General features: G+C 45.2%; 3 protein-coding genes across 7 annotated transcripts; 2 read left to right on the top strand and 1 right to left on the bottom strand.

Moving 5' to 3' along the window:
* Positions 1-889: 889 nt before the first annotated feature.
* LOC4331027 (F-box/LRR-repeat protein 14) lies at positions 890-9853 on the top strand. Its single transcript, XM_015770341.3, has 4 exons — positions 890-1040; positions 1673-2286; positions 7962-8917; positions 9530-9853. Exons 2-3 carry the CDS (start codon positions 1733-1735, stop codon positions 8851-8853), a joined length of 1446 nt encoding a protein of 481 aa, XP_015625827.2. The 5' UTR covers positions 890-1040; positions 1673-1732; the 3' UTR covers positions 8854-8917; positions 9530-9853.
* Positions 9854-10879: 1026 nt separating this feature from the next.
* On the bottom strand, positions 10880-17540 carry LOC4331025 (uncharacterized). Of its 3 annotated transcripts, XR_001543446.3 has the most exons (19): positions 17426-17540; positions 17125-17341; positions 16876-17032; positions 16519-16655; positions 16100-16203; positions 15902-15997; positions 15682-15772; positions 15086-15206; positions 14815-15011; positions 13885-13985; positions 13757-13812; positions 12812-12901; positions 12626-12725; positions 12295-12396; positions 12149-12218; positions 11740-11894; positions 11592-11646; positions 11290-11464; positions 10880-11206 (listed from the first exon to the last, which is right to left on the bottom strand). XR_001543446.3 is itself a non-coding variant. In XM_015770340.3 (18 exons), the coding sequence occupies exons 1-18, from the start codon at positions 17426-17428 to the stop codon at positions 11397-11399; spliced, it is 1920 nt and encodes a 639-aa protein (XP_015625826.1). In that variant the 5' UTR covers positions 17429-17540; the 3' UTR covers positions 10880-11396. The 3 variants fall into 3 exon arrangements, 2 of the variants coding, with proteins under 2 accessions (XP_015625826.1, XP_066163614.1); XM_015770340.3 differs by having other exon boundaries at positions 10880-11464; XM_066307517.1 differs by having other exon boundaries at positions 10880-11464; positions 12626-12656.
* A 3702-nt stretch (positions 17541-21242) lies between these two features.
* Positions 21243-27023, top strand: LOC4331024 (uncharacterized). 3 transcript variants are annotated; one of them, XR_010739395.1, is made up of 6 exons: positions 21243-21524; positions 22144-23073; positions 23460-23636; positions 24389-25107; positions 25644-25754; positions 26647-27023. XR_010739395.1 is itself a non-coding variant. In XM_015770216.3 (6 exons), exons 1-6 carry the CDS (start codon positions 21357-21359, stop codon positions 26690-26692), a joined length of 1548 nt encoding a protein of 515 aa, XP_015625702.1. In that variant the 5' UTR covers positions 21243-21356; the 3' UTR covers positions 26693-27023. The 3 variants fall into 3 exon arrangements, 2 of the variants coding, with proteins under 2 accessions (XP_015625702.1, XP_015625701.1); XM_015770216.3 differs by having other exon boundaries at positions 22144-23049; positions 24389-24528; XM_015770215.3 differs by having other exon boundaries at positions 24389-24528.
* The last annotated feature ends 782 nt before the right edge of the window (positions 27024-27805 follow it).

Here is a 27805-nt window from a genome sequence, read left to right as displayed (position 1 = left end):
CCTATTTGGATGGGCTGGGATTCCGGCCCATCAGGGCAATTGGAGAGGGAAATACCCCTTGTGCTAGACAGCTAGAGAACGGAAATTTTTTTTCATTTTTATTTTTTAATATTTACAGAAAATATTGTACCGGTAATAATATTTACAGAAGTAGACCCTGCCGTTCTCGAGAAGGACGGCAGGGTGACGTGAGGGACAGATACGATGGAAAAAAACTAGAAAAATGCATTTTTGGCATGGCGAAAATTACATTTGCCCCATTGCAACCCTTACAGAGGGCGGCAAGGAACCTCATTATCTGAACGTTCGGTCTATTTTGGTAGCAGTGTCGCTAGCATTGGTAGAAGTCCTACTTCTTTCAATTTATCGTGCTTAGTCTGCTAGTATCACTATTTTGCAAAAGAAAAAAACGTTTAAAATATTGTGGTCGTCCGAATTAATTTTTGAGATATTCGTCTTGTTTAAGTAACTGAGGATGTTAAATGTTTGGTATTCGAATTACGGGGTAACTTTTGAGCACTTCTGTCCCATTTTTTTCAAAAAGGATCCTCTCTTGGACTGCTAATCTGCTAGTATCACTATTTTGCAAAAGGAAAAGATCTGAATTATCATCTCAAATTATCGTGGTTGTTAACTTTTAAGTTATTTGTCCGATTTAAATAACTGAAGGATACTAAATGTCTGGTATTCGAATTACGGAGTAAATCAAACTTTTTTTCCTTTGCAAAAAGATCCTTGTTTAGGTCGATCGTTTGCAAAATGCCCTTATTTTCGTCCTTATCGTTTGGTCCTGGATACATCATGCCGCCGTGGTGTTCATCGCTAGACGCCATGCGAGGCGAGGGTTTTAGCACTCGATCTCCTCCTCCGTGGCAGTAGAGGGCGGTGCTTCTCCGCCCAAAATCTTCGGTCTCCGCCGCCGTTTCTTGGGTGCTCTCCGCCTTCCGTTTGCGTTGAAGGATCAAGAACGACGCCTCTTTCTTTTTCTTGGATTTTCCTTCTCTGAAACCCCCAATCTTGAGGTCCTTGATTTCTCTAAGGTATCTATGATCCGGTCTCTAATTTTAGTTGTGTTTTCAGTCCCTTCCCCTGTTCTGATTGAGATTTTTTTTATTGAGATAATAAGGGCGAGAATAGTTTGAGGTTTTTCTTAATTGGGTTCGGAATAGTTTGCAATTCTTATGTTTCTTAGCCAACTAGACTACTAGAGATAAAGTTGGCGCTGTCTGTCCTAGGTACTGTTTATTGTGAAGGTAGTGAATTGTAGAAAATAATAATGAGTCACTGCACGTCTGCACCTTGTTATACGCGTGATTTTCATTCATGTTACTAGTAAAGTGCTTCCAAATATGTTAGTTCAGTTTCAGCAGATGAATGCTAGTATTTCTGGACTTGCACTGCTCATTTGCTTGTTAGAAACTTCCCTTTTTATTATCTGCTTCAGTAATTCAGTTGATCAGGTTGTTAGACTAATTGCATATTCTTTATTTGCTTAGTCATTTATAAATGCATAGGGAGGTTCCCTCATTTAAAGTTATTTGCTAATCTAAATCTACCTCTTAGTTGAATTGGAAACACTCCTGCCATCTTATCGAAAGTATTACCTCTAAATTAATATCATTAATTCCATCTGACTATCACATCTCATATGTTTCATTCTTATTACTTTTAGGCCAGTCCGTAGTGCCAGCTGAACATTGATATTGCTTAAGTAAGGCAACCGTATTGCCCAATGGACAACCTGTCAGAGCCACTGCTCGCAGAGATCATCAAGAGGATTGCCAAGACAAGTGATCGTAACTCTCTTTCCCTTGTGTCGAAGCAGCTCTACACTATCGACGCGGAGCAAAGGGATGCTATCCATGTTGGCTGTGGTCTTCACCCGGCAACTGAAGCTTTGGCATCACTATGCTCCCGGTTCCCTAATTTGTGGAAAGTAGTGATTGATTACTCTGGTTGGATATCTATCCACGGGAAGCAGTTGGACAACCAAGGGCTCCTTGTGCTTTCGTCTCACTGCTCTTCACTGACCGATCTCACATTAAACTTCTGCTCCTATATCGATGATTCTGGTATTGGCTATCTGGCTTATTGCAAGAAACTAAGGTCTTTCAGGCTGAACTTTGCACCAGCAATAAGTTCAAGAGGGCTTCTCTCGGTGGCAGTTGGTTGCAAGAGTCTTTGTACTTTCCACCTTGTTGATTGCATGAAAGTAGGAAGTGTGGAGTGGCTGGAGTACCTTGGCAGGGCCGGATCATTGGAAGAACTTGTGGTAAAGGATTGTAAGTGTAGGAATAAGTCTTGGCTGGTTGGTCTTGGTCTTGTGGTGCCTTTTTCCTGCTTTTCAGCTTTCTAGGACAGCATCTCTACTTTCAGTTTGGATGCTCTAGGACAGTTAGGACAGCAGTTTGTTGAGATGCTCTAGGACAGTTTGTTGGGATGCTCTGCTCTAGGACAGTTTGTTGGGATGCTGACAGCACCCTCTTAGACTAGCATGGCTGCATGGCTGCTACAAGCAGCTATAAATATGTATCCAATCCTCTTTGGGAGGACATGGCTTTTGTGTTTAGTGAATGAAGAAAACCAGAAAATTGCCCCATCTCGAGTGCCATCCTCTTCTCAATGAGAGTAACCATTGAAATTCTAACATCTGGTATCAGAGCCACACTTTCCTGTAGGCTAAACATCTCTTGTTCCACCCCTTCCCAAGCTCGGTTGAGCTCTCAGCCAGCAGCAGCAGCAGCAGCACCGGTTGCTCCTCCTTCCCCTTTCCCTTCCCCCTCTCCACACAGCAGCCCCCCGGAGGTGCGCCATGTCCGACGCTCGGTCTCGGCGTTCGGTCGCCTCGAGCACTCGGCGTCAGCAGGACGCCGAGCTCGCCGCAGCAGAAGAGCGCAGGCGAGCAACGGCTCAGACCGCTGCAGCAGCAGCGAGGGCGGCCAGACTGGCGGCAGCGGAGTTGGCAGCAGCCAGGGCGGAGGCGGAGGCGGAGGCGGCGGAAGATGCGGCACGTGCGGCGGAGGTAGAGGTTGAGACCTTGCGCAGCAGCATCAACGGCTCCATCGCCGGCGACATCACCGCTGACAGGGAGCTTGAGGAGCTGGCAAGAGGAAGGGCACGGGAGCGAGCAGAGCGGTGGGCAGCAGCCCACCTCCACGGCGGCGGCGGCGGCCCAAGGGACCGTGCGCCCGCCGACGGGAACCCAGACGGGCGCGGGCGTGCCGGCGGCAGCCCGGAGCCCGCACGCGGCCCTCGCAGGCGGCACGGCTCCCTCTCCCCTGACCGGCGCCATGGTCACCACGGCGTCCAGACGGTGGTCAGGGATTTTGGTCCCGGCGGTGGGTGGCCTACCCTCACCAAAACCAACTACATCGAGTGGGCCGCGGTGATGAGGGTGAGGCTCCAGGTGCGGCACATGTGGGAGGCAGTCCGGTACGGTGACGTCGACTACGACGAGGATCGGCGGGCACTGGATGCCCTCATCGCTGCAGTTCCGCCCGAGATGCAGTTCTCGCTTTCCCAGAAGCGGACTGCCAAGGAGGCCTGGGACGCCATCGCTGCGGCACGCATCGGCAGCGACCGCGCCCGCAAGTCCACACTGCAGGCACTCCGCAAGGAGTGGGAGAACCTGGCCTTCAAGCCAGGTGAGGATGTTGATGACTTTGCTCTCCGTCTCAACACTCTCTTGCAGAAAATGGTGCAGTACGGCGACGACACCTACGACGAGGAGAGAGCTGTCGAGAAGCTCTTCCGCTGCGTCCCTGAGAAGTACAGGCAGATCGCTCGCTCGATTGAATCTCTGCTGGACCTCTCCACGATGTCGATCGAGGAGGCGTTAGGTCGCCTCAAGGTCGTCGATGGTGATGAGCCACGGCCTCTCTCGGGGCCCATCACCATCGGCGGGAAGCTCCATCTCACTCGGGAGCAGTGGGAGGCCTCTCAGGGTGACGGGAGGAAGGGGGAGTCATCTTCCCCGACAGGCGGCCATAAGCCGCGCAAGGCGCGGGGAGGTGTCCAGCTACGGTGGGCGCGAAGACGTGCCGAGGGTGGCGCCCGCAGAGGCGCCCAGGGCGTTGCCACCGGCAACCACAAGCCGGCACGAGACGACACCTGCCGCAACTGTGGCAAGCTTGGCCATTGGGCCAAAGACTGTCGACAGCCACGACGCGGCCAGGCCCACGTCGCACGGGTGGAGGAGGAAGAGCCGGCTCTGCTCCTAGCTCACGCAAGCATCGAGCTACCTCCAGCGGCACCGGCCGCAGCGGCTTTCCTCCACCTTGATGAGCCGAAGGTACTCGTCTCCCTCTGCGACGGCTCCAGCAACGACAAGGCTGATGGGTGGTACCTCGACACCGGCGCCACCCATCACATGACCGGCCGACGGGAGTTCTTCACCGAGTTCGACTCCAGCGTCCGAGGCACCGTCAAGTTCGGGGACGCCTCCGGCGTGGAGATCAAGGGTGTTGGCTCCGTCACCTTCACCGCCAAGTCCGGTGAGCACAGGCTGCTCACCGGAGTCTACTACATCCCCGCGTTGAGGAATTCTATCATCAGCGTGGGACAGCTGGATGAGAACGGCTCACGCGTGTTGGTCGAGGACGGACTCATGAGGATTTGGGATCGCCGTCGTCGCCTTCTTGCCAAGGTAACCAGAGGCACTAATCGACTCTACATCCTCAGCGCGCAGGTCGCACATCCAGTTTGCCTCGCCGCTCGTCGGGACGACGAGGCGTGGCAGTGGCACGAGCGCTTCGAGCACCTCCACTTCGAGGCCCTGAAGCAGCTCAGTGCCAAGGAGATGGTGCGAGGCATGCCGTGCCTTGACCACGTGGAGCAGCTCTGCGACGTCTGCGTGGTGACAAAGCAGCGGCGGCTCCCCTTTCCCCAGCAGACGAGCTTCCGAGCCAAGGAGCGGCTCGGGCTCGTGCACGGGGACTTGTGTGGCCCAGTGACACCGGCCACACCAGGAGGACGACGTTATTTCCTGCTGCTCGTCGACGACCTCTCCCGCTACATGTGGGTGATGGTCCTCGGCAGCAAGGGAGAGGCTGCGGACGCCATCAGGCATGCGCAGGCTGCTGCAGAGGCGGAGTGCGGCCGCAAGCTGCGCGTGCTGCGCACCGACAACGGCGGCGAATTCACGGCGGCTGAATTCGCGTCGTACTGCGCTGATGAGGGCATTCAGCGCCACTACACCGCGCCGTACAGCCCACAGCAGAACGGCGTCGTCGAGCGGCGCAACCAGACGGTTGTGGGGATGGCTCGGGCCCTCCTCAAGCAGAGGGGGATGCCGGCCATCTTCTGGGGGGAGGCGGTGGTGACGGCCGCCTACATCCTCAACCGCTCGCCTACCAAGGCCCTCGATGGCAGGACACCGTACGAGGCTTGGCATGGGCGCAAGCCGGCGGTCTCCCACCTGCGGGTCTTCGGCTGCCTCGCGTTCGCCAAGGAGCTTGGCCACATCGGCAAGCTCGACGACAGGAGCACCCCAGGGGTGTTCATCGGCTACGCGGAGGGCTCGAAGGCCTACCGCATCCTCGACCCGGAGACACAGCGTGTGCGCATTACGCGCGATGTTGTGTTCGACGAAGGGCGAGGGTGGGTATGGGACAAGGCGGTGGATGATGGTTCGACTCCGACGTACGACGACTTCACCATCGAGTACGTCCACTTCGAGGGAGCTGGGGGAGTAGGCAGCTCTTCTTCACCGAGCGTGTCTACCCCAGTCCCCGAGCCTCCACCGACTCCAACACCAACACACCCTCGGGCCACGACTTCGACTACGACGAGCTCTTCGTCGACACCACCCCAGCCGGTGTCCCCACACGCTCCAGCACCAACAGCCACTCCTCCGGGCACGTCTACTCCGACGCCAGCTCGTGTTGAGCGCAGCCCGGTGGAGTTCGTTACTCCGCTCTCCCACGACGGGGAGCGCATCGACGCGTACCATGACGGCGAGCAGCTACGGTACCGTACGATGGAGGATCTTCTCGGCGACCAGCCGGTGCCGGGACTGGTGCCTCGCAACCTGGAGGCGCAGTTGCACCTTGCGTGCGACGACGGTGAGCCTCGGTCTTTTGCAGAGGCCGAGAAACACGCGGCATGGCGTGCCGCGATGCAGTCGGAGATGGACGCGGTTCAGGAGAACCGCACCTGGGAGCTTGCTGACCTCCCTCGTGGTCACCGCGCGATCACCCTTAAGTGGGTGTTCAAGCTGAAGAGGGATGAAGCCGGAGCCATCGTCAAGCACAAGGCTCGCTTGGTGGCACGCGGTTTCGTGCAGCAGGAGGGGATCGACTACGACGATGCCTTCGCTCCCGTGGCACGGATGGAGTCCGTGCGACTCCTTCTTGCGCTGGCTGCTCAGGAAGGCTGGGGCGTCCATCACATGGACGTCAAGTCGGCGTTTCTAAACGGCGACTTGAAGGAGGAGGTCTACGTGCACCAGCCGCCGGGATTTGTGATCCCCGGCAAGGAGGGCAAGGTGCTACGCCTGCACAAGGCCCTCTACGGCTTGCGGCAGGCACCGAGGGCGTGGAATGCCAAGTTGGATTCCACGCTCAAGGGGATGGGCTTCGAGCAAAGCCCGCACGAGGCGGCCATCTACCGGCGGGGCAATGGAGGAAATGCCTTGCTGGTGGGTGTCTACGTCGACGACTTAGTGATCACCGGCACCAAGGATGCAGAGGTCGCGGCGTTCAAGGAGGAGATGAAGGCCACCTTCCAGATGAGTGATCTGGGGCCTCTCTCCTTCTACCTGGGGATCGAAGTGCACCAGGACAACTCCGGGATCACGCTTCGACAGACCGCCTACGCCAAGCGCGTCGTTGAGCTGGCTGGGCTCACCGATTGCAACCCAGCTCTCACTCCGATGGAGGAGAGACTGAAGCTGAGCCGCGACAGCACAGCGGAGGAGGTGGATGCTACACAGTACCGACGTCTTGTGGGGAGCCTTCGCTACCTCACCCACACACGGCCGGACTTGGCCTTCTCCGTCGGCTACGTCAGTCGGTTCATGCAGCGACCGACGACGGAGCACCAGCAGGCTGTGAAGAGGATCATCCGCTACGTTGCGGGGACTCTCGACCACGGTCTCTACTACCCGAGGTGTCCTGGCAAGGCACACTTCGTCGGGTACAGCGACAGCGACCACGCCGGCGACATCGACACCAGCAAGAGCACGAGCGGGATTCTCTTTTTCCTCGGCGAGTGCCTCGTTAGCTGGCAGTCAATCAAGCAGCAGGTGGTGGCCCTGTCCAGCTGCGAGGCCGAGTACATGGCAGCATCCGCCGCTTCGACCCAGGCGCTCTGGCTTGCTCGACTGCTTAGTGATCTCCTCGGCAGAGATACTGGAGCGGTGGAGCTCAGGGTGGATAGCAAGTCCGCTCTGGCCCTGGCAAAAAACCCCGTTTTTCACGAACGGAGCAAGCACATCCGAGTGAGGTACCATTTCATCCGAAGCTACTTGGAGGAAGGGAGCATCAAGGCGAGCTACATCAACACCAAGGACCAGCTTGCGGATTTGCTCACCAAACCCCTTGGGAGGATCAAGTTCCTTGAGCTTTGCTCCCGGATCGGGATGGCTCAACTCTCCCACAAGACGGCGCACAAGACTTAGGGGGAGAATGTAGGAATAAGTCTTGGCTGGTTGGTCTTGGTCTTGTGGTGCCTTTTTCCTGCTTTTCAGCTTTCTAGGACAGCATCTCTACTTTCAGTTTGGATGCTCTAGGACAGTTAGGACAGCAGTTTGTTGAGATGCTCTAGGACAGTTTGTTGGGATGCTGACAGCACCCTCTTAGACTAGCATGGCTGCATGGCTGCTACAAGCAGCTATAAATATGTATCCAATCCTCTTTGGGAGGACATGGCTTTTGTGTTTAGTGAATGAAGAAAACCAGAAAATTGCCCCATCTCGAGTGCCATCCTCTTCTCAATGAGAGTAACCATTGAAATTCTAACAGTAAGGGAATCAGCCAGTATGACCTCCTTAAGTTTGGCCGAGGATTCATGAAACTGCAAAGGTTTGAGTATGAGATCAACAGAAATTACTGGTCATCGGCAGCCCGTGATCCTGCCTATGTTGCTCACTACCCATACAGGTACGATATCTGCTGTGAAAATATGAAGGAACTGAGGTTGGCGCATATTGTAACTAAGCCAGAGATAGGACTCCGTTTTCTCTTGGGGAAATGCAGAGCATTGGAGAAACTTTGGCTGGAGTATGTCATTGGTCTAACTGACAACGATGTGATTGCACTATTCCAGAACTGCGGCAACCTCAGAAGCCTCTCGTTAAGGCTCATTCCTCTGTTGTGTCATGCTATTTATTTTCGGACAGCATTGACCAATGACAGCCTTAAGGCCCTGGCTCTCTACTGCCCTATGCTTCAGGTTCTTGAGCTCACCTTTACATTTTGTTCCGAGGACTATCCGTCAGAAGTAGGCTTTTCACAGGAGGGTATTGTAAACCTCGTTCAGTCCTGTCCAATTCGTGTTCTCATGCTTAATGGTGCCAGCAATTTTGACGACGAGGGAATGAAGGGCCTGTCATCCTCAAGATCCCTGGAGACACTCGAGCTTGTGGATTGCATGTTTATAGGGGATTTAGGCATGCGTTCCATCGCGCGCACCCCGAACTTGCGGAATCTAACACTCCGGAAGTGTGTTTGTGTGACTGACAATGGAGTGTCTGAGCTGGTGCATGCACAGAACTTGGAATCCCTGACCATTATAGGTTGCCATCGGATCTCTCTGAAAGCTGTGCAGGGGGCTGCCAGATCAGTTTACTACTCAGCTGAGTCTGAAAAACATGAGAGTCTGAAAGGAATGAAGATGACAAGGTCTTCAAAGTGATGTTTGGCTGTCAATGTTTCTTGCTATATGTTACCTGATGTTAATTTCTGACTACTTTCTATAGGTAAAACCTCTTCAGATTATCTTTACATTGCTTGTCGAGACCCCCAAAAAGTCATAAAATGTATTTGCATGAAACTTGTGATTCTGACTTTTCGAATTATAACTATAATATTTTGGAAGTAATTCTGAAGACAGGTCTATCTATCATTTCACTATGGCCAATTTAGATACTTCATATGGCAAGTCTTGTTCAGATTATCGTTGCATCCCTTCTCAGGAAAAAAGAAAATGTTTTTGCTGAGACCTGCAACTCTGTCACTTGTAAGGATAGGTAGCTGGCCAGTATAAGGACAAAGTTTGATGATCAATTACCACCTCATCACTTGACGAGCAATTATCATTCTCCACAATAGTTTCAGGCGCAAATCTTCTATTGTGGTGACATGTGGTTCACCATTCTTTGCTCTTTCATTAGTTTATATGGGTTTATTTATATCTATTGTGCACTCTTGAAGCCATTTATAGAACTTTATGTTGTAGCAATAAAAATAGAACAAAAAACTGGGCACAATATTTTTTAGTTAGTTTTATTCTATTGACTTAAAGTTCTAACAAGGCTAAAATATTCGCTGACACAGATGACATGGTTTCTTAAACTGTCCAAATATTGCAGTTTATCCAATTGTGACTGGATCCAGCTAGCGGCAACATTGTTCCAGCTAATGGTAATGATTCAGTACTCAAGGTCTCACTGTCACAAATAACCAACATGGGCAGGTATTTGGAGACCTGCATTCTTCACTTACGTTTCACCTTTTTTGCCCGCTATTTGATTGGATGGTGTTTGCATTTTTCTCTTCGGTACAACATTCCCATACTTACAATGATCCATATTGTTTATACCGCTGTGGTGCTGCCCTTGTGTGTGCTTAATTTTTGTAGAGACCAGCTGACTGACGTTCCATCTATACTATTTTTACTGCTGCAGGATATGATATCCATGTATGTTTTTTTTTTCACCTTTAGTTTTTAGATAGCTTCTGATTAAATGTTACATCTACTGCTATTTCCCGGATACACAAATCCATCCTGCTTAGTTAATATATATATAGCGGGCAAATCTCCTGCATACTCTTTCATGAAAAAGAAATGCACAAATCCTCTCTATCCACATTTCTGCTGTCATTATGCGTGCTTAATTAAGGTGCCTTTGGATTTTGGGTTATTGGTATCATGAAAAAATAATTGAACTTCACAACAATTAGTTGCTGGCCTACTATTGCAGGACCTTCTGTATAGACAACCTTTTGATACGTGAACTCAATTTGTTGGGTGCTAGGGATCTTCAGAACATATGGTTTTCAGAATTCAGAGTATACGGGTTTCTTCCCCAGTTCTAGACTTATATTTTGGGAAGTTTTAGACTTATATTTTGGGATGGAGGGAGTATTTGCCTTAATCCTTATGCTTATAGATTTTTCTTTGCTGTTCTTTTTTTTTTTCTGAGCAGAAACCACTCGCAATGCGTATACGGGCGTTCTGAAATTTGCTGGGAATCTAATTAACTGGTGCATTCTGAGCCTGAATGTGTGAAACTCTACGTGTATGCTGTGCAATAAGCAAGTAAGATTATTTAAAGGTTGGCCTCCAATTATGGTTGGCCATAGTCGAGTTTGCATATACACGAAGGTGCCTTTGGTTTGGATTGGCTGAGACATGCCACACGTCTTTGTATTATATTATACTCGTAGTCATGGATAGCAAAAGTCAAAAGACAAGACAAAAACAACTCAAGAAACACACACACAAAAGCTTAATAATCTGCAAAATACAAGATTAGGGATTGTGTTTAGGCAAAATACAAACGCTGCTTTCACAAGGCTCGCTGTAATAATCTGCAAAATGCCTCCTTCCGCAAAGTATCAGGGAGCTGTCTCCATCTCTGCACGACTCAAAAAGGCAACACACGCAGTTTATTGCTTTGCTGCATAAACAGTTCAGAACACTTCACACCGTCTTAATCTTTCGAAAATGCACAAATACTCATCAACTATTAGTTGCATATTAAGTGCGCACAAGCGAAACAAATTCAAGCGAGTTATTTGCACTACATTAAAGCCTTCCATTACAAAAAATACTCGTCGATACAACAGACAAAAGGTGAATATGTACATTTTCCCTTCGCATCTACTCCTTCCAATATGGTGCACTGCCAAGCAACGCGACACTGTATACAATGGCATCTTGCTCATCCGTTTAGGTGTAGTACTATCTAGCTGTTACATGGAGGAACTACCGTAACCTATAATTGCTTGCACCCACAAAGAATGCATTGGCATTTGGCAAACCCCTAAACAAATAAGGGCACATCAGCAGCATCTCACATGCAAATAATGTGCGAGAATGGCTAGTTTGTGAATCGAAAGGACCCACCTTAAGATTGAAGAATATCAGGCACGGGTATACTTTAACTTAAGGTTTGTATCTGGGGGGGTGGGTTCTCTTTTGACAAGAGATTGACGGCAATCATAAGCAGAAAATCACACAGAAACATGCTGCTGCAGGATGTTTTTAACACGTGGATATCTATCAGACCACCTCCTGTAACCTGCAAACCAGTACGGCAAATAATGAAGTTAGATAATACTAATATCTAAGTTCACACCGATAGCAAATCAAATGAGAGCTCTTCTTTTCTTTTTTCCAGTTTATGTTAAAAAGAGTATAGTATTTGCCTGATAGTATGATTTGCTTTTGGTTGGATTGTTCTATGTCGTCGTCAGGAATGCCCTGCAGCAGAATATAAAAAACCATCGTCAGGACTGGCAAGAGGTTGCATCATAGAGAAAATAATTCCATAAAAAGGATGTTCTCATTAGTTACCTGATGCAAACTTCTGGCAATGAGCTTTGACAACTTCTCAAGTGTCTTGGAATCAAAATCAGAGCTGCTCAATAAAAACTCTTCTGTTGTTAAGTCCAACACCAACGTGCATAAGCAGGAGGCTGTTATGATAACTGATGAATCATCGGCGGTTCCTATGATCAATAACAAAAGCGGTAGCTATTGATCAGAGCATGACATGCATCAATTAGCATGTAATCTGTTTGTTGGTTCCAGAGATATCATACTATACAAGTGGTATAGAAAAACAATAATTCCATATCTAAGCATGGGGAACATGCAGTCATTATTATTTTCCAACAAGCAACTAGGATTCTAGAGAGAACACTGCATATATGATGCTGATATCTAGGTCAATTGGTTCATATAAATAAGGAGCAGAACATACCAGTCCATGAAACAAGTGCTTTTAGAAGGCCGACAAAACAAGACCCCATTTGAATATGAGCATTTTTCATCTACAGAAGTACCAGAAAACCATTAATGTTTCTCATGATAATCAAACTAGTCTGTTTCAAGAACAGAACCACTTACATTTGACAAAAAGTTTATGATGGTATCACATGCTAAAAACATGTTACCAGTGTCAATCATCATTCCATTCTGTTCGATCATTTTAATAAGGCAGTCTATAACCTGTAAAACATCATAGCAAGATCAGTCCATAACTAAGGGGAAAAATAGGCTTGTATACTACCGCAAAATCTCTTCTAGTAGTTGACAAGATTAAGCAATACCATGGATTCATTTCAAAAGTAAACCTATGTCAAAACTGATTGGAACCTACAGGCAGCTAAAGTATTTATGCCATGGAATTCTACATTTAGAACCTTTCTGAAGTGTAATGCAAAATAAGCTTACTTACCATTTTATAGCCTCCAAATGATGCCAAAATTCTACATCCATCAGCCTCCATTGTTATTTGTGATAGCATGGGAAGCATAAAACAAATAGAATGGAATGAGCTGTACACAAGAATAGAACTTTATATCAACATTGTCACATTACGGAAAGATCTCTACACATGAGCACAAAATAGAGGACAAGCTACCTTGATTCATCTTGCCCTTCAACAGAGAAGATAAATTCCAGCAGATGTCTAATCTTCTCCTTGCAGGCATATGGTGCCTCTGCCAGATAACTGCAATAGATATTTTCAAATTAAGGAAAACGAATATTCTACAGGAGTTTGTTCTTGAAATTTCACTATTAAAGATCCATTTGGGGTTAACAGCATATGTACAAGATGTGCATAAAAGCATATGGAGTGGCCAAATTGCGAATGAATTTGTTTCACGGTGTCAAAATTCAATTAACTGTCATGTAAAGTAAGTAAAATCATCAAAAGTGGAAGCTAAGGGCCATTATAATACTAACCATGTTCAATTGTTATCTCAGTGTTGAATAGCATAGGAAGAGAGGTGTACTGCGTATTGTTGGTAGGATCACTTCTGAACTACACACACTAGTCAAGCTAAAACTCTGATTTTGTGTTGCTGAAAAGCTTGCGAACTTAGGAGGTGTACATGTCCTTTTATAAGACTCTTAATTCAGTGCAACAGTACTGCTATAGTATGTGGCCAATTGTATTGAGCCTCAAGGGCCGGTATATATATGTTGACACGTATGTGGTCAATTGTATTGAGCCTCAAGGGCCGGTAGATATAGAGTTACATGGATAGAGATAAGGACGGACTCTAAACAAATAAATCCTATCCTAATATTCCTATTAACTACTCCCTCCGTTTCACAATGTAAGTCATTCTAGCATTCTCCACATTCATATTAATGTTAATGAATCTAGACATATATATCTATCTAGATTCATTAACACTAATATGAATGTGGGAAATGCTAAAATGACTTACATTGTGAAACGGAGGAAGTACCATATATCTCTAACACTAAGGAGCAATTCTTAAGATTTAAGAAAATAGAATGCAGAGATGGATCCACATGGTCAGTCTAACAATTACTAATAAGCAAAGAAGCGCACCTTCCTACTATTCTCACAGCCGCCAAAAGATCATCGCCTTTCCTTTGCCCATGATCCTGCAATGCTTCATCATGTAAGAGATCTTACGATACTATCATAAGTTCATAACTGGCTGATCATATATGTACCTTTGCGTCCTGCAGAAAGTCTAAAACTAAGCCAACTGTCTCATTTAATCCTGTAATTGCTTTCATGATGGTGCTCTCACGGATGGTCTGACATACAGCACCTGCATGCAGTGCCAATTTGTTTTATTTAAAATATTTGTTATAATTACTAGATGAATACCACACCGCATTGCTGCGGGAAATTAAGTTGCATAATATGTACAAATAAGATGCAATATGATTATTAAACTAAAACAAATTGATACTTATGAATTTTGAGCCTAAAAATAATTGAGATTGCCTGGTGTTATGAGAGAAGAAAGAAGAGACAATTTGCACCATAGATCTATATCATCCAAAGGCTAGAAATAATTGGGGTGATGTGGCTTAATGACAGAAGAAAGAAATAGCATTAACTACACTTAGTGAGGATGAACTATGTAAGTATATAGGATTAGGAGCTCTGCTATTAGTCATGGCTTAAACTGTAGGATAGGCGAAATGGACAGAAAGGTAGAAATTAGAGAATAAGAAATGTCAACATATTACAACAGCAGTGTTGGTTGAGCCTAAATATTCAAAGTTCAGATGTTACCATCCAAAACTGTCAATGTCAGTACAGTTCAGGAGAAACATTACAACAGAACAAAACACTGGAATTTAATAAAAAGAAGGAATTAAGGAACATACAACCACGTTGCTATTGAAGTTGTTCAAGCTATCTAACTTAATCATGCCTGGATCCAACAGTATTTGGCCATTAACATGTGGCAACACATGCATATCAGCATGCTCACTAAGTTAAGGCATAGAAACACAGAATACTCGTTTAAGAAATTAAGGGTGCATAAATAGAGGGTAGGATCAGAAGACTGCATCACTAACTACAATACATCACCTACGATCTAGATATTTGCAAACAAAAAAGAGTCAATAATAAGGTAGACATACCTTCCCCACTACTGGCATTTGATATCATTTTTATTATTCTTTCTATTAGTGAAAATAATATAGCCAGGTTTCTCTCTTTCTGACTGATGGCATCATCTCTCTGGGAATTTTTTGAAGATTCATACTTCAAATAAGCAAGCTCATTTAGAAGGACAGAAACTTCGATTCTTGCAGATTCTAGGACAAGCAATACAAATCTGCACAAATCACAAATTGTTATGCGTATAAGAATGTATATCAAACAGGATACAGGTGATAATGTCAAACTCACTTATCAACAGGCATCATATTCTGGTCATCAGGGACTTTGTATTCTTCTGACAGCCAATTCTCACCAAGTATAGACATCATGCACTCCGCCAAAAGAAGAGCTTGCAACTTTTCAGAAGATACTGATCAGTGCAAATAAATCAGTGTCATGAACCATATCAAAAGGGAAAGTAAATACTAACACTGGTAAAGTGCCGTTCTTATATCCTCTGAAAGGAATCCTTTCAGAGTATGATCAATAACTCCATCGAATTACCATATACTACAGTACTGTTGCTCAAAGAAATCTACATAAACTTTCTTGCAAGTTTAGAAAAATATCGAGCTAAATACAAGAAACGAAATGATACTCTCCTATAATAAAGGTAGCAACTGAAACTAAAGAAACAATTTTAAGAAAAGAGAAAGGCCTAAAATTATCTGAAGTTATAGACTAGTACTGCAAATAGGGACAGAATAGCTAGTGTAAAGTGGCACATTAAGCACTTTCAGCCTTGCTGAATGCAGCAGATTCTTAAATTGATAGTGTAGACCAACGAATTACAACTTCACAGTACACAGGAAACAAATATTGTTAAAAACATGAAGCAGACATACCAACACGGTTTTGGAGAACGGCCGTTATCCCAACTCGAATTTGACATTTCCAAATCATGGAAGGTACTGATCTCAAAGCGTCATGAAGCGGCTTGTTGGACAACAAAAATAAAGGAAGGAGTTAAACAAAAGCCACTAGAAAGGAATCATTAAACATCATTCAGAAGGGAACACAATCCCACACTTTAGATGAAACAGAAAGGGAGGAGGTAATTCTTACAGATTCCTTTTGGGATAGAAGGGCGGTAAGCATATGCAGCGCTTCAAATTTAACTGTAGTATGAAGAACAGCAAAAAGCCTAGCAAGTGAGGTCACCTGAATTGAAATGAAATTGCAGGCCAAGCCATCACGTTAGGACTGCTAAACATGTGAAGCATAGGAAGATTCACGCAAAAGATTCCAGTATGTAATTCATACCATGCTTGTCATGCCTTGCAGTTTCTCCACGGTCATGTTGTCTATTCTGATTTTATGAACAAGTAGCTGCATTAGATGAATGGCAAGCTCTAAGCACCTTGAACCTATGAACAGATACAATCAAATAACTGTATAAAATTCAATTCAACTCAGTAAAATACAATATCATTCAAAACTACTACTACCTAAAAGCACACACCAATTAACTTCAGGACTAAAAGATAGTTTTTTGCCTGTCCATGGACTAACTCATGTAACCACGGTGTGAGTACCAAATGTGAACTAGGTTACATATTCAATAATAATTCTTAAAAGGTAAAAGTACCCAGCAGCCATCCAAGTGCGCATTTGAAATGTGAGTGCTGGAACTTGAATCTATTCCCATTTCTCAAAGGAAACTGGCAAGTTAAAACTAATACCATCTGGGAAGTTTGAGATTTGGAGGAAGAGCATATCCATCACTCCAGGTTCACAAAACGTATGCGCCCCACCATCTGAAGCTATTGCAATAAGAGACAGGAGCTCAAAACATTCTTCAGTAATTGCCAGATCAGACCTGCACACGAGTTGGGTAGAGTCATAAGCAAATGAGTTATGCAGAGCAAGCATCCCAACTGAAATACAGAATCGGAGGACTACTCAAGCAAGCATACTCAGTTAGGTAGCATTGTTCACTTGCACAATTGCAAAATGTTGCAACGTCTGCTGCTTCAACTACACTGGTTTTACCTAGCCTGAGTATCAATCAGAACGTGGTAGATAGCGAATTTACTTACGATTTGGAGACGATCTCGGCGATGAGGGGCACAGTGGAGACGACCCCCTCGTCGGCGGCAACCTCTGGGAATCGAGCAAGCCCGGAAAGCACCGTCACCGAGAGACGCAGGTACGCCTCCCTGTCCTCCTCCTTGCCGCCCTCCACTTTCCCCAGCCCTGCATCCAACAACGCGAACAAAAACCCAGTGACGAAGAGGAACCATGCCTACACTGGAGACAAGCGCTCCCACGAGGCGCGGCAATTCTACCGGTGTTGAGGAGGCGGCGGAGGAACCGGGGCCCGACGGCGCGGTACACCTCGACGACGGAGGCGGCGTCGCCGGCGCGGCAGAGGTTGGCGGCGACGAGGAGGCCCGCCAGCTTCTGCTCGTCGCGCTCCCCGCGGAGGAGGCGGAGGCATTCCTCGAACGCCGGGGCGGTGGTCGGCGTCTCCGCGGCGGCGGCGGCAGGAGCCGGGGTGGAATCCTGCAGGGATTGAATGCAGAGGCGAGGTGAGAAGGCGAGGAAACGGGAGGGTTAGGGTTTGGAGGAGGAGGCGCAGGTGAGCACCATGGATGTGAGGCGGCGAACGGAGCAGCGATTGCGAGCGGGTGAGGAGAGCGGCTCCGCCGCCGCCGCCGCGTCGGGACTCGCAGCGAGCACTGGTCTTGAATGGAAACCTCCCAAGAGTTCGAATGAAAGGCGGCGTGGAGGTGGAGGAGGAGGTGGTGGTTTGGCGAGGGTATTCTTGTCATTGTGCAGTATTTGACTCGTTGACTTCCGGCCCAGCTACTAAAATGGGCCTCACGTACACACTCTTTCGGCCTAAATACTTTCGGAAAAAGTACACCGAAGGTCCCTCAACTTGTCATCAAGTTACAAAATCATCCCCCAACCGCAAAACCAGATATCCGGCATCCCTTAACTAGTCAAAACCGGTCACAATAGATCATTCGGTGGTTTTGACCCCGGTTTTATCATACATGGTGGCTTAGCCATCTCTCTCTACCTCTTCTCTTCCTCGATTCCTCCTCTCTCTCTTTGTGTCTGTAGGCTAGTCAGTAGGGTGAGGCGGGAGAGGAGGAGGGCGGCGCCACGGCGGCGGCGGCGGCGGCTGCAGTGGGGAAGCACGACGGTAGCCCGGCGGAGTTCCGCGGCAGCCAAAGATGGGCCCAGGGAGGTGTCGATGCTACCAATTTTGGTCGTTAACAGGAGGTGACAGGTGGCAGCGAGGCGGGAACAGCGCGAGCGTTGATGGGGAGGTGTGGGCGTGCGTGGGCGTCAATGGGGTGAGGCGGGAGAGGAGGAGGGCGGTGACGGCGGCCGTAGTGGGGAAGCACGGCGATAGCCCGGCGGAGTTCCGCGGCGGCAAAGATGGGCCCGGGGAGACGGCAGGCGGCAGCGAGGCAGGAACGGCGCGGACCCGTTTGACATCCAAGTTCCAACCACTTCATCCCCGTTCCGGCCCAACTAATATAAGCCGCATGTACTTAGGTACTAACATGGGCCGCACGTACTTGGATTCCCGTTCGGGCCCAACCAACGGGCGCTGTACGCGCGTCCTCTGTGAGAGAACAGCAGCTGCCGCCGTCATGCTGCCGCTGCGGCGCTGTCCTCGCCGACGCGCCAGCGAATTCATCCTCTTGCTCGCCGTCGCCGGTAACAAAAGGATCTGATTAATTTGTGCCATATATAATCGAAGATTACAAGACCATATATAACACTACAGTAGTACTATTATATAGCAGTACTAACAAATCAACAATGCTGACTTTCAGGACTGATTTTGTCTGCTTAGTATTAATTAATCATCACTAATCTTCCACTTTAATAATGTGTAAACTATCAGTTACTAGTATACTCTTCTCTTATTTGCTTTATTACAAGCTGCAGCGATCGCTTTAATTTCCAGTGATCCGTCAGCATCAGGAAGGAAGGAGCTGGCACGAGTCGCCACATGCCATTCTGAAGTGAATTTGCTGAACCGGTAAGCCAAGCCCAAGCCAAGCTAAGAAAAGATTAGGCAGCCGTTGCTTGCTAGTTACCCCGCACGCAACGTTGCATAACGTAGAAAAATTAACATTATACAAAGTATAGTATGTACCTACCCTGCATTAGGTACTAAGAAAAAAAACCATGAAAAATTCAGGGGCAGAACGAATCATTATTTTGCTCCTTGATTCACGGGACGCAAGATGTGCTTCATTCTTCTTCTCTATCACTGGAATTCCCGTGCTAATTTATGTACAAATCAAGTTAATCAACGCTAATTTAACATGAAAAAGAAATCCTTTTTGGCAGGAGATACAAAGAAATCTTGTGGTACTGGACAATTATTTGTTCCAGCAGTTTGTTCCCACTTCAACATAAAACTTTGCCGGAATTTTCGCCTGCATAGAACATTACGCACTGTTCGAAAGCCGGACTGATGAGTTCATGTCTGGCTGTCTGAATTTGATGAACGCTACCGGACATTCGGCATGAAAATAGTTCCAACACGTTGATGGATCAAGCGTACCGGTTCATGTATACCCAAAAACCTTGAAACATTTTTAATATAATTTTCGTTATTAAGTAACCAATGAGACCAGGTTGGTTATCCGTCAATTTTAATTTCTTCAGAGCTGTTCCGCCGTTGTCGCTGTCTTTTCACTAAGAAAATTCTGGCAAACTGGACGTTTTGGACATATTAAAAGTGTTCCATAGGTATGTTTTGGTACTTGGTACATACTTTCTAGACAAAAAATAAAGGGAGGGAATAGTTTTCAGTTAGTTGCGATGTATCTTTTATGGTTGATACCTTATTTATGTGTTTTTGGATGCCCTGTTTCTGCTCATCTCTGAAAACGACCTGAAAGCCTCATTTTTCTGAGTTTTTGAGGGTTAATTGCATAAAGCAAGAACTGTGGCTTTATTAAGAACCCATTTGCATGAAACTGGCACACTGAATGTTCCATTGTCAGGAGGGCATAATCATTGTCATCACTGAATATTCCATTAACCTTTTTTTTTGTCATCACTGAATATGCAGAGCAGAACATAAATACTGTTCTCATGCAAGCAACTGATCACCAATTACCTAATTAACAACTACAAAACTACAATAGGCTCAATGTTTCAGTGCTATAATATCCAATGCCAGGTTGTATGTGTCTTGAGGTATACCTTTTCTGTTATTCTGTTGTTTGTCTGAAACTCTGAATCATCCTAGTTCAGTAGTACTTCCTGCCTGAACTAAAGAAATCAAATGGAGTAATTCATTATAGAACTTTATATCATGAGAAGCAGCCAAGCCGTGCCAAAAGAGAAGGTGTGCATGCTCTGGCGTTGTTGCACCAAATGATGAGTGATTAAGTACTGTTGTTAGTGTTGTGTGTGTAGGGGCAAAACCAGCTGGGCCATGGGATGTCGCCAAGATTCGTGCGTGAGATGCAGAAAGGAGTCATGAACAAAATGATGCCGGGCTTTTTCACAGTACTGACAGAGCCCGCCGACCAATGGAATCCTTGGCAAAGGGCAGAGCTGAAAACTCTTTGCACTTTTGCAGGCATGTGTTCAAAGTCTGAAGTTTTACAGAAATTTTCAGATTAAACAGATGCATCTTGATAGGAATATGTGGAAGTTTCTTCAAAATCAGATGTCATCCTGCTAACTTGTTTCCAATGCTTTGGAGTTTGGATAGGGGAAGAGGCAGGTAGCAATCTCCATTGTACTGAAAAATTCGGATAAATTTTGATGCCAGCCTATATGTGCTACAAAAATAATCAAAGCTACGTTTTGATGCTCCATGATACATACATGTTGCTTGCACGCATAAAAATGATGTGCTATGCACCTGTTATTGGGTGGAGGCTGCATGGGCGTACATGCTACGGTTGCAAAGGCCCATATTTTCAGACAAATTCCAGTAAAAAAAAATCCTTTCTCATGGCCTAACTTTTACGATTTCTCTTGGACACATGAATTTTGTAGGAAAACCTGTTCCATTCCCACAAATATCAGTAACATTTTTATGGTGCCAAAAAGGGACCAAACTCTTCATGCCTCTGTTAGAAAAAAAAACATTACAGTTAGCATTCCTAACCTGGGTCAAAAGAGAGAAAAAAAAGAAAAAAAAAACAGGTTGAGTACACGATATCTAACTACGGTTGTGTCACATTTTTGCCATAACTCGATCATTTGTTATTGACTCAACTAACCTAAGTACTACAAAAAGTCAATGATTTGAGATGATAATTAAAACCATCAAAATCTTCTCATCCAAAAAATGCAATTAATCATCTAATCCACAACTAGTAGTAGTAGCAGGCTGGAATTTACAGCAATTAAAAGCGAATTTATGAAGGCGTGCAAAAATATAAAGCGACACAAACCCCACATCCACGGCACTTTCCGAGCTAGTTCCTCGCTACTTCTTCTTCTCTCTCTCGTTCTCCGACAAGAGGAGAAAGGAAAAAAAAAGGGAGAGAGAGAAAAAAAAACCCAGAAAAGCGCGAGCCAGATGGGCGCCGGGAGCAGCCGCGCCGATGCGCCGCCGCGGCGGCGGGCGGCGGCGCGCGGCCTCGGGCTCGGGCTCGCGGGGTGCTTCGGCGGCGGATCCTCTGGGGCGGCCACCGGAGGCGGCGGCGGCGGCGGCGCGACCGCCGCGTCCTCCTCGCGAGCTCACGAGGTATCGGCTGAGTTGGGATACCGGAGGGTGTCGCCGTTCGGGCACGCGTGGATTAGCCTCTGCGGAGGGGGGGGGGGGGGGGAGTGGATGGATTTGTGGTTCCGGAACCTATAGGGTGTGGGATTCGGGGGTGGTGGTGATTTCATGGCATATATTTTGGTTTGGAAAAATCACGGTGACTGTGAATCGGAAAGTAGATAAGCTTTTAGAGGTTTTAGTTCCCATTTTTTTTGAACTGCTTTGCTTGTTCAATGATGATAGGTATGGGTTTGACTGAAAATAATTGTGGTCCTTGCTTTGCATATATGGGGCATGCAAACATGAATATTTGAGTCTGAACTTGATAGTCTACTTGCCTAGTGAATGCTTTGCAATTTTGCAGCAAATGCAAATGAATGGAGGTTCAACGGGTCACTCACTGAATTTATCGTTCTGCACTTAAAAGGGCTGCTTCTGAGTGGCAAGTTGAAAAAAAAAACTTTACTAATTTTACAAACGTTGAACACTCTCTATGCTTAATTGCCAGTGGATTCATAATTTCAGTCAATTAGATAGTTGCATTCTTGTCCTTCTTTTGTTTGCTGGTTGTTTTCTGATTCCAAAAAGGTACTACCTACAGGTGGAATCTTGGCAAGCAGCTCGAGCGGTTGCTGAGATGGACTTTCGGGCTTCTGTCGCTGCTAAGGATATCCGCATATCAAGTGAGTCAGATCCAAGAGTGCATCCATCTTCAAGCACAATAAGTCATCATCTCAGGTTCAATCACTTAAACAGTCACGAAAACAAGGAAGATGCCCTGGGAACAGAAATCGCTGAAACAAGTGTTCGTCAGAGTTCATCAGGAAAGGAAGTCATGCCTAGGGGAAATTTCAGTAATGAAGTTGCTTATGCTGAGATAACGTCTAGAGAAGGAATCAGTCATATTGGACGAGATATTTTAGAACCTGCAGCAAACAATGCTGAGACTGACACAGTTTGCATTCCAGAAGTTGGTGGCCCCGTTTCTGAATCTGGTTTCTCCTCCTCACAGAGGGCATCTGAAAGGATCATGGCTGACTTGGAGGCTGGAGAGATTGCTCATGGGACTTCATCCACAACTATTATGTCAAGTGAAAGATCAGATACTTCTCAATCTAGCTTAACATCTGTGTTGCCTGCTACTTCAACTGCACCATCTACAATTGGAGAATCACTTCCAGATACAGTCCCTAGCAGAGAAGATGTCCCCATATTTAGTGGGACACAAGGTGAGATTGGTGGAAATACATTACATGATGACATGATGAGCATTTTCTCAAACGATGGTCCAGCGCGTGTTAGAGATTCAAGCAGCAATGAAATGAGGAGGAGCCATAGAAGGGTTCTGTGGGACACATTTTCCAGACGTAGTTCAAGAGGATATTTAGATTCTGATACCGATGATCTGGGATTTTACAGCAGATGGCTAGACCTTGGTGATGAACTTTTTGCGGATGAGATTGAGGAGGCACGGTTCTTTCATCGGAGACGCCATGGTTCAATCAGAGTAAGCCAGTATTCAAGATCTCGGGTAATTGTCATGCCTATTGTGTTTGTGCCACAATTACACATTTGGAATAATGTTGTTGGTGCTATCATAACCAAAAGGTGGTCATGAAATGTAAACGTAGGGTTACACTGGTTTGAATTGTCACCTAATATAATATTAGTAGTACACAAATCTGCAACAATAATAACTTCCTCTCTTATCTGATCAGTATATTTATAATTATGTGAAGTAAAATACTTTTTCTCTGTCTGCATATCCCGTCTCATGCAATTTCACACTGTCCGATGTGGTCTTACTCCTGGTTCATTGATGTGCTGAAATTGCTGTTACGGTCTAGTGTCAGCATTATCTGCCGCTTGATCTCTCATGCAAACATATCATTAACTTGGTAATGTTTTCTGTTACAGATTAGGGAGCATCGGCGTGCTGTTTTTGATAGCGGTACTGACCAAAGTACCGTTGCTTGTCCTTTGGGGATCCACCAAATTGGCAGATGCACCTGTGATTCCTTCTTGATTGCTGAAGAATCTAGTGCCCGTGCAAGTATATCAAGAATTGTCATGTTAACCGAGGCATTATTTGAGGTTTGTTCGTTCCCTATCTTTCTAAAATGTAGCTCCTTTTGTATCAGTATTCTGATGATACTGTTTCTTCTGCATGGCTTACCTATTGTTTGCGTGTGTGTTCTTTTTTATGTTTCTTTCTTTTTTTTTGTGTGTGTATAGGCTTGGCCAGCCCAAATCATTGAAGTATTGAGAAGTTTTTTTTGTTCTGTATATTCAGGTCTTATTCGTTAAATAATAATTCCCAGCATTCGAACTATGCACACTTAATAAGATAGTGATACAACTGAAACTATCTATGTGACGAAGTCCCTTAGCTGCCATTATACTTTTGCGGATGATTGACCTCCAGTTCCATCCTTCAAGTTCAACCTAGCAATGCTGTAGTCACTTATACTCAAATTTGAAAGCATTAAGTTAGGCTGCATGAACTCCAAGTATGTTCATGATTTAAATTTGATGTTGAATACATTGGTCATATCAACATGTTTAAATTTGTATCACCTGGCAACAACACAATACAGTTTGTCATAGATGTAGTATCAGGACAACAATATTTTGAAGGCAGTGTTTCATGGCTATATTGTGAAGCCAAGACTGAGCGAGAAAAGCAAGAATCAAACTCTGGATTTCCAGGCTTGTTATGGAACATATGGGGAAATTAGTTAAACTAGGAAAGGCTTACTAGGGAGAGATCAACTTTACTGCTTGTTGTTGCATTTACATATCCTTCTGTCTACCTATTTATTATTTGACTTTGTAATTCTTCACAGGTATTGGATGAAATTCACCGGCAACCTGCATCACTTTCGCTTTCCATGGTCTCTGCCCAGGCTCCAGAATCTGTGGTTAATTCATTACCATGTAAGAGCTACAAAAAGCAGACAGCCCAATGCAGTGATGACATGGAACAGTGAGATTCTTACCATTCAAATTTTATCATTTACCTATTGTCACCTAGGGCCAAAAATAGTTCTGAGTGTCATTGAAGAAAGTCAAGTTCGCCGCTACAAATGCATCACAGTATCTTACGCGTTTGAAATAACTATGCTGTTCATGTCCATTATCCATCAGAAAATAAATTGAGACCCTGACAAAATCCCTATTATTTTATTTGCCTTACATCAGCCTTTTAATATGGTTGTTGTAGTAATTTTAGAGATCTTATCAAATAAGCATTTTGTCATGGGCATTGGGCCAAGGGCCAAGGTGTTTAGCGTTTTGGACCATGACTCATTTGGGGGCTAATTCTGCCTTCACGATATTATATCTATCATAGCGAGCTATCCTAAAAGTTGAAAATCACAGTGAGATTCTATTACTATATAACAAGTTATTTGTTATTCTTACTGAAACTTGACACTATTTTTTGGACTGCATATCATGATGGCACCTGAATATGCGGACAAGTTAACAACATTGGTGATAAACTATTAGAAGTTGAGGGTGCCTTGTGTTGCTCAGCAGGAGCTTTGAGGCTCTGAGTTACTTAGTAGGTCGCTAACCCTTAATGGTTTAGGTGGTCGTTTTTTTCTCTGTTGATGTTCGTTTATAATTTAATTTATGGGTCTTTTTAAGGGGTGGTGGGTTTCTTCTGCCCTCCCCCTTGTACTCTGTTCTCTTGCTTAATGAAATGATATAAACAACTCACCTACCTGGCCGAGGAAAAAATATTGGCAGTTTAAATGGTTCAGTGACCGTCAATTTTGTGGTTGATCCATTTCTAGTTTTACTTCCATGCTTGACAAGATGTTCGTTGCCTTCCATCTTCATTTCAGTCCAATATATCGGTTCTGCTTAGCACCCAGAAATTGAAAAATGTGATTCTTGTATTTCATTTTAACCAATCAAGCAGTGGTTCTGTATTCTATGCCCTAGGATCATCTTAGAGCTACAAATGCGGAGTTATATTTTGGTATAACTGTAGGTCTACCTTGGGAAGGGAATTCTGCCAAGTAGTAGTTATTTTCTTTGGCCTCTTTTCCTTATTTAAGATTCTGAAACTTCCATTGCTGAAATGTTTTTCAGGTGTCACATCTGCTTAACTGAATATGAGGATGGAGATCAGATAAGAAGCCTCCCGTGCAAACACGAGTTTCACTTGCTGTGTGTTGACAAGTGGCTCAAAGAAGTACACAGGTGGGTAGCAAACATGCCATCCTAGCTTAAAAAAAGAGAGTATTTCATACAATCCCGAGTATTATGGTTCCAGTTGCTCAAAACCACAGTAGTGGTATTATGGTATTAATCATTCACAAAACCAGACTGTTAACTAAACTTAATATTTTATCACAGTAAAAAACAATTAACTTAGACGATGGATTAAATGAACTCATGAATTTTGAATATAAATTTAGAATTTATATGTTAGTACATGAAAGAAAAAGGGAGTAGCTATATTTATGGCATCATATTTTTCACCAAAAAATAGTCAGCATGTATTTACATGGTAAGTTCTTAAATTACATATGTAATTTTAGTGTATTTACGGTGTAAGTTCTAAAATTGCACACGTAAGTTCCAAAATTACATATGTAAGTAGAGTGTAAGTAGGATGTAATTTCATTTTAAATCAATGAATATAAACATAAACATACTACAAGTCTATGAGACGTAAATTAATTCATTATATTAACTAAATTAAGTAGGTGGTCCCACAGCTAATGACCGTACATATTGATCAGATGAGGTGTACGTGCACAAACACGAATCTCACTGAACATCTAGTGGCCAAAAATATTCGACTGTGATGAGCAACAAAATGTGACGCCATAAATTTAGGAAATCCGAAGAAAAAAAATAAATATATGTATATAGCAGTATAGTTTTGTGAAACAATATGACCATAATAACTGTGGTTAAGTGTAACACGTAGAAACTCCTATTGTTTTGTGCAACTTGAACAAAAATATGTGTTTTTCTTAAAAAAATACTAAAAAAAAGGGAAAAGCAAATTCATTTTTTGCTTGGTTATGCTACTACTATATATCCCAGGCAGAGCTGCTTAATAATCACTGAATAATTGTTTCAGGGTCTGCCCGTTGTGCCGTGGGGACGTGTGCGAAGGTGCCGCCTGAAGACCTTTCAACAGCAAGCATTGTCTTCGTCTCTGCTCCACGGGCCCACGGCACGCGCGAAGCAGCTGTGTTCATCCAGGCAATCGCCGATTGCCTTGCCCTTGCCGAAGCCGAAGAAGAGAGCCATACGATTCTGTTTCTGCCTGCTCCACGCGGTCGATTCCTTGCATTTAATTTAACGACCTGAACGATACTATACCGAGACATGTATATACCTTTTGTAGTCGTCGAGTGAGCCTGCCTCGCTCCTCTGTATTTCAGCCAGCTTGTACATATATGTAGATCCCCAGTTAATCCTCTGCTACCTGAAGAAATTTCTCCATTCAGCGCAGTCCAATGCATACCATACCCCTTTCTGTCGTGCTCTGGTGCAGCTGTGCAGGGACCAAAGATGAGGCTCACTGAATGATCCAGCTCCCATGCCTCCCGATGAATATGCGGCCGCACCAGCAGCAGCGCTAGAGATGCACTTCCGCCTCTTGCACGAAGAAAATTACAAGGGAATCAGTAGGAGGCAGCATGGATAAACCAAATGATCATGGCCTATTTCCCTTGTTTCTACTCACTCCGTCCTCCGTCCTAGATTAAGATGCCCTCCCTGTTTTTCCCAAAATAAATTTATTTTTGAACAATCATTTCATCCGAGTTTGTGAAAATAGAAGATAAATGTATTAGGAGTATATAAAGTAGAAAATAATTGCATTGAGATTTCACAAAGTGAGTGTATTCTGGTCCTTTTATATATATCTATGTGGGATGGGTGAAAAGTAAAATTATTTTAGAAGAAAGACAGTAGCATTGACAAAATATACACTTTATTAATTGCATTGGTTGGAGCTAAGAAAAATTGAGGAGCTAAGCTTCTTGCGTTGAGGTCAAGAGGTTCCTCGTGTTATTGGATACTCCCTCCGTCCTAAAATATTGTAACTTAGGATAGGATTAGAGCCATCTTAATAAAGTGAATTCGGACAGATATTCTGTTTAGTTTTATTATGCTACAATTCCGACCTCTCTGGAGTAAATCAGTCTTTCATAACTCTTCTCCCGAAAACATCAGCACCAGCTCAAATCAAAGATTTTAGACCAATTTCTCTGCTGCACAGCGTACCAAAG

This window comes from Oryza sativa, chromosome 2 (assembly GCF_034140825.1).
Source record: "Oryza sativa Japonica Group chromosome 2, ASM3414082v1".
Classification (NCBI taxonomy): Eukaryota; Viridiplantae; Streptophyta; class Magnoliopsida; order Poales; family Poaceae; genus Oryza; species Oryza sativa.
Note: the sequence above shows the minus strand (reverse complement) of the source record. Positions and strands in the feature narration are given on the sequence as shown.

Coding starts and splice junctions, on each gene's coding strand:
- LOC4331027 (XM_015770341.3), top strand. CDS start 1,733: ATGGACAACCTGTCAGAGCCACTGCTCGCAGAGATCATCAAGAGGATT. Junction 2,287..7,961: donor CTTGTGGTAAAGGATTGTAA/GTGTAGGAATAA, acceptor AAATTCTAACAG/TAAGGGAATCAGCCAGTATG.
- LOC4331025 (XM_015770340.3), bottom strand. Junction 15,207..15,681: donor CGTTCTCCAAAACCGTGTTG/GTATGTCTGCTT, acceptor TGCACTGATCAG/TATCTTCTGAAAAGTTGCAA. Junction 15,012..15,085: donor AATATGATGCCTGTTGATAA/GTGAGTTTGACA, acceptor TGATTTGTGCAG/ATTTGTATTGCTTGTCCTAG.
- LOC4331024 (XM_015770215.3), top strand. CDS start 21,357: ATGGGCGCCGGGAGCAGCCGCGCCGATGCGCCGCCGCGGCGGCGGGCG. Junction 23,074..23,459: donor GCCAGTATTCAAGATCTCGG/GTAATTGTCATG, acceptor TTTCTGTTACAG/ATTAGGGAGCATCGGCGTGC. Junction 25,755..26,646: donor TGGCTCAAAGAAGTACACAG/GTGGGTAGCAAA, acceptor TAATTGTTTCAG/GGTCTGCCCGTTGTGCCGTG.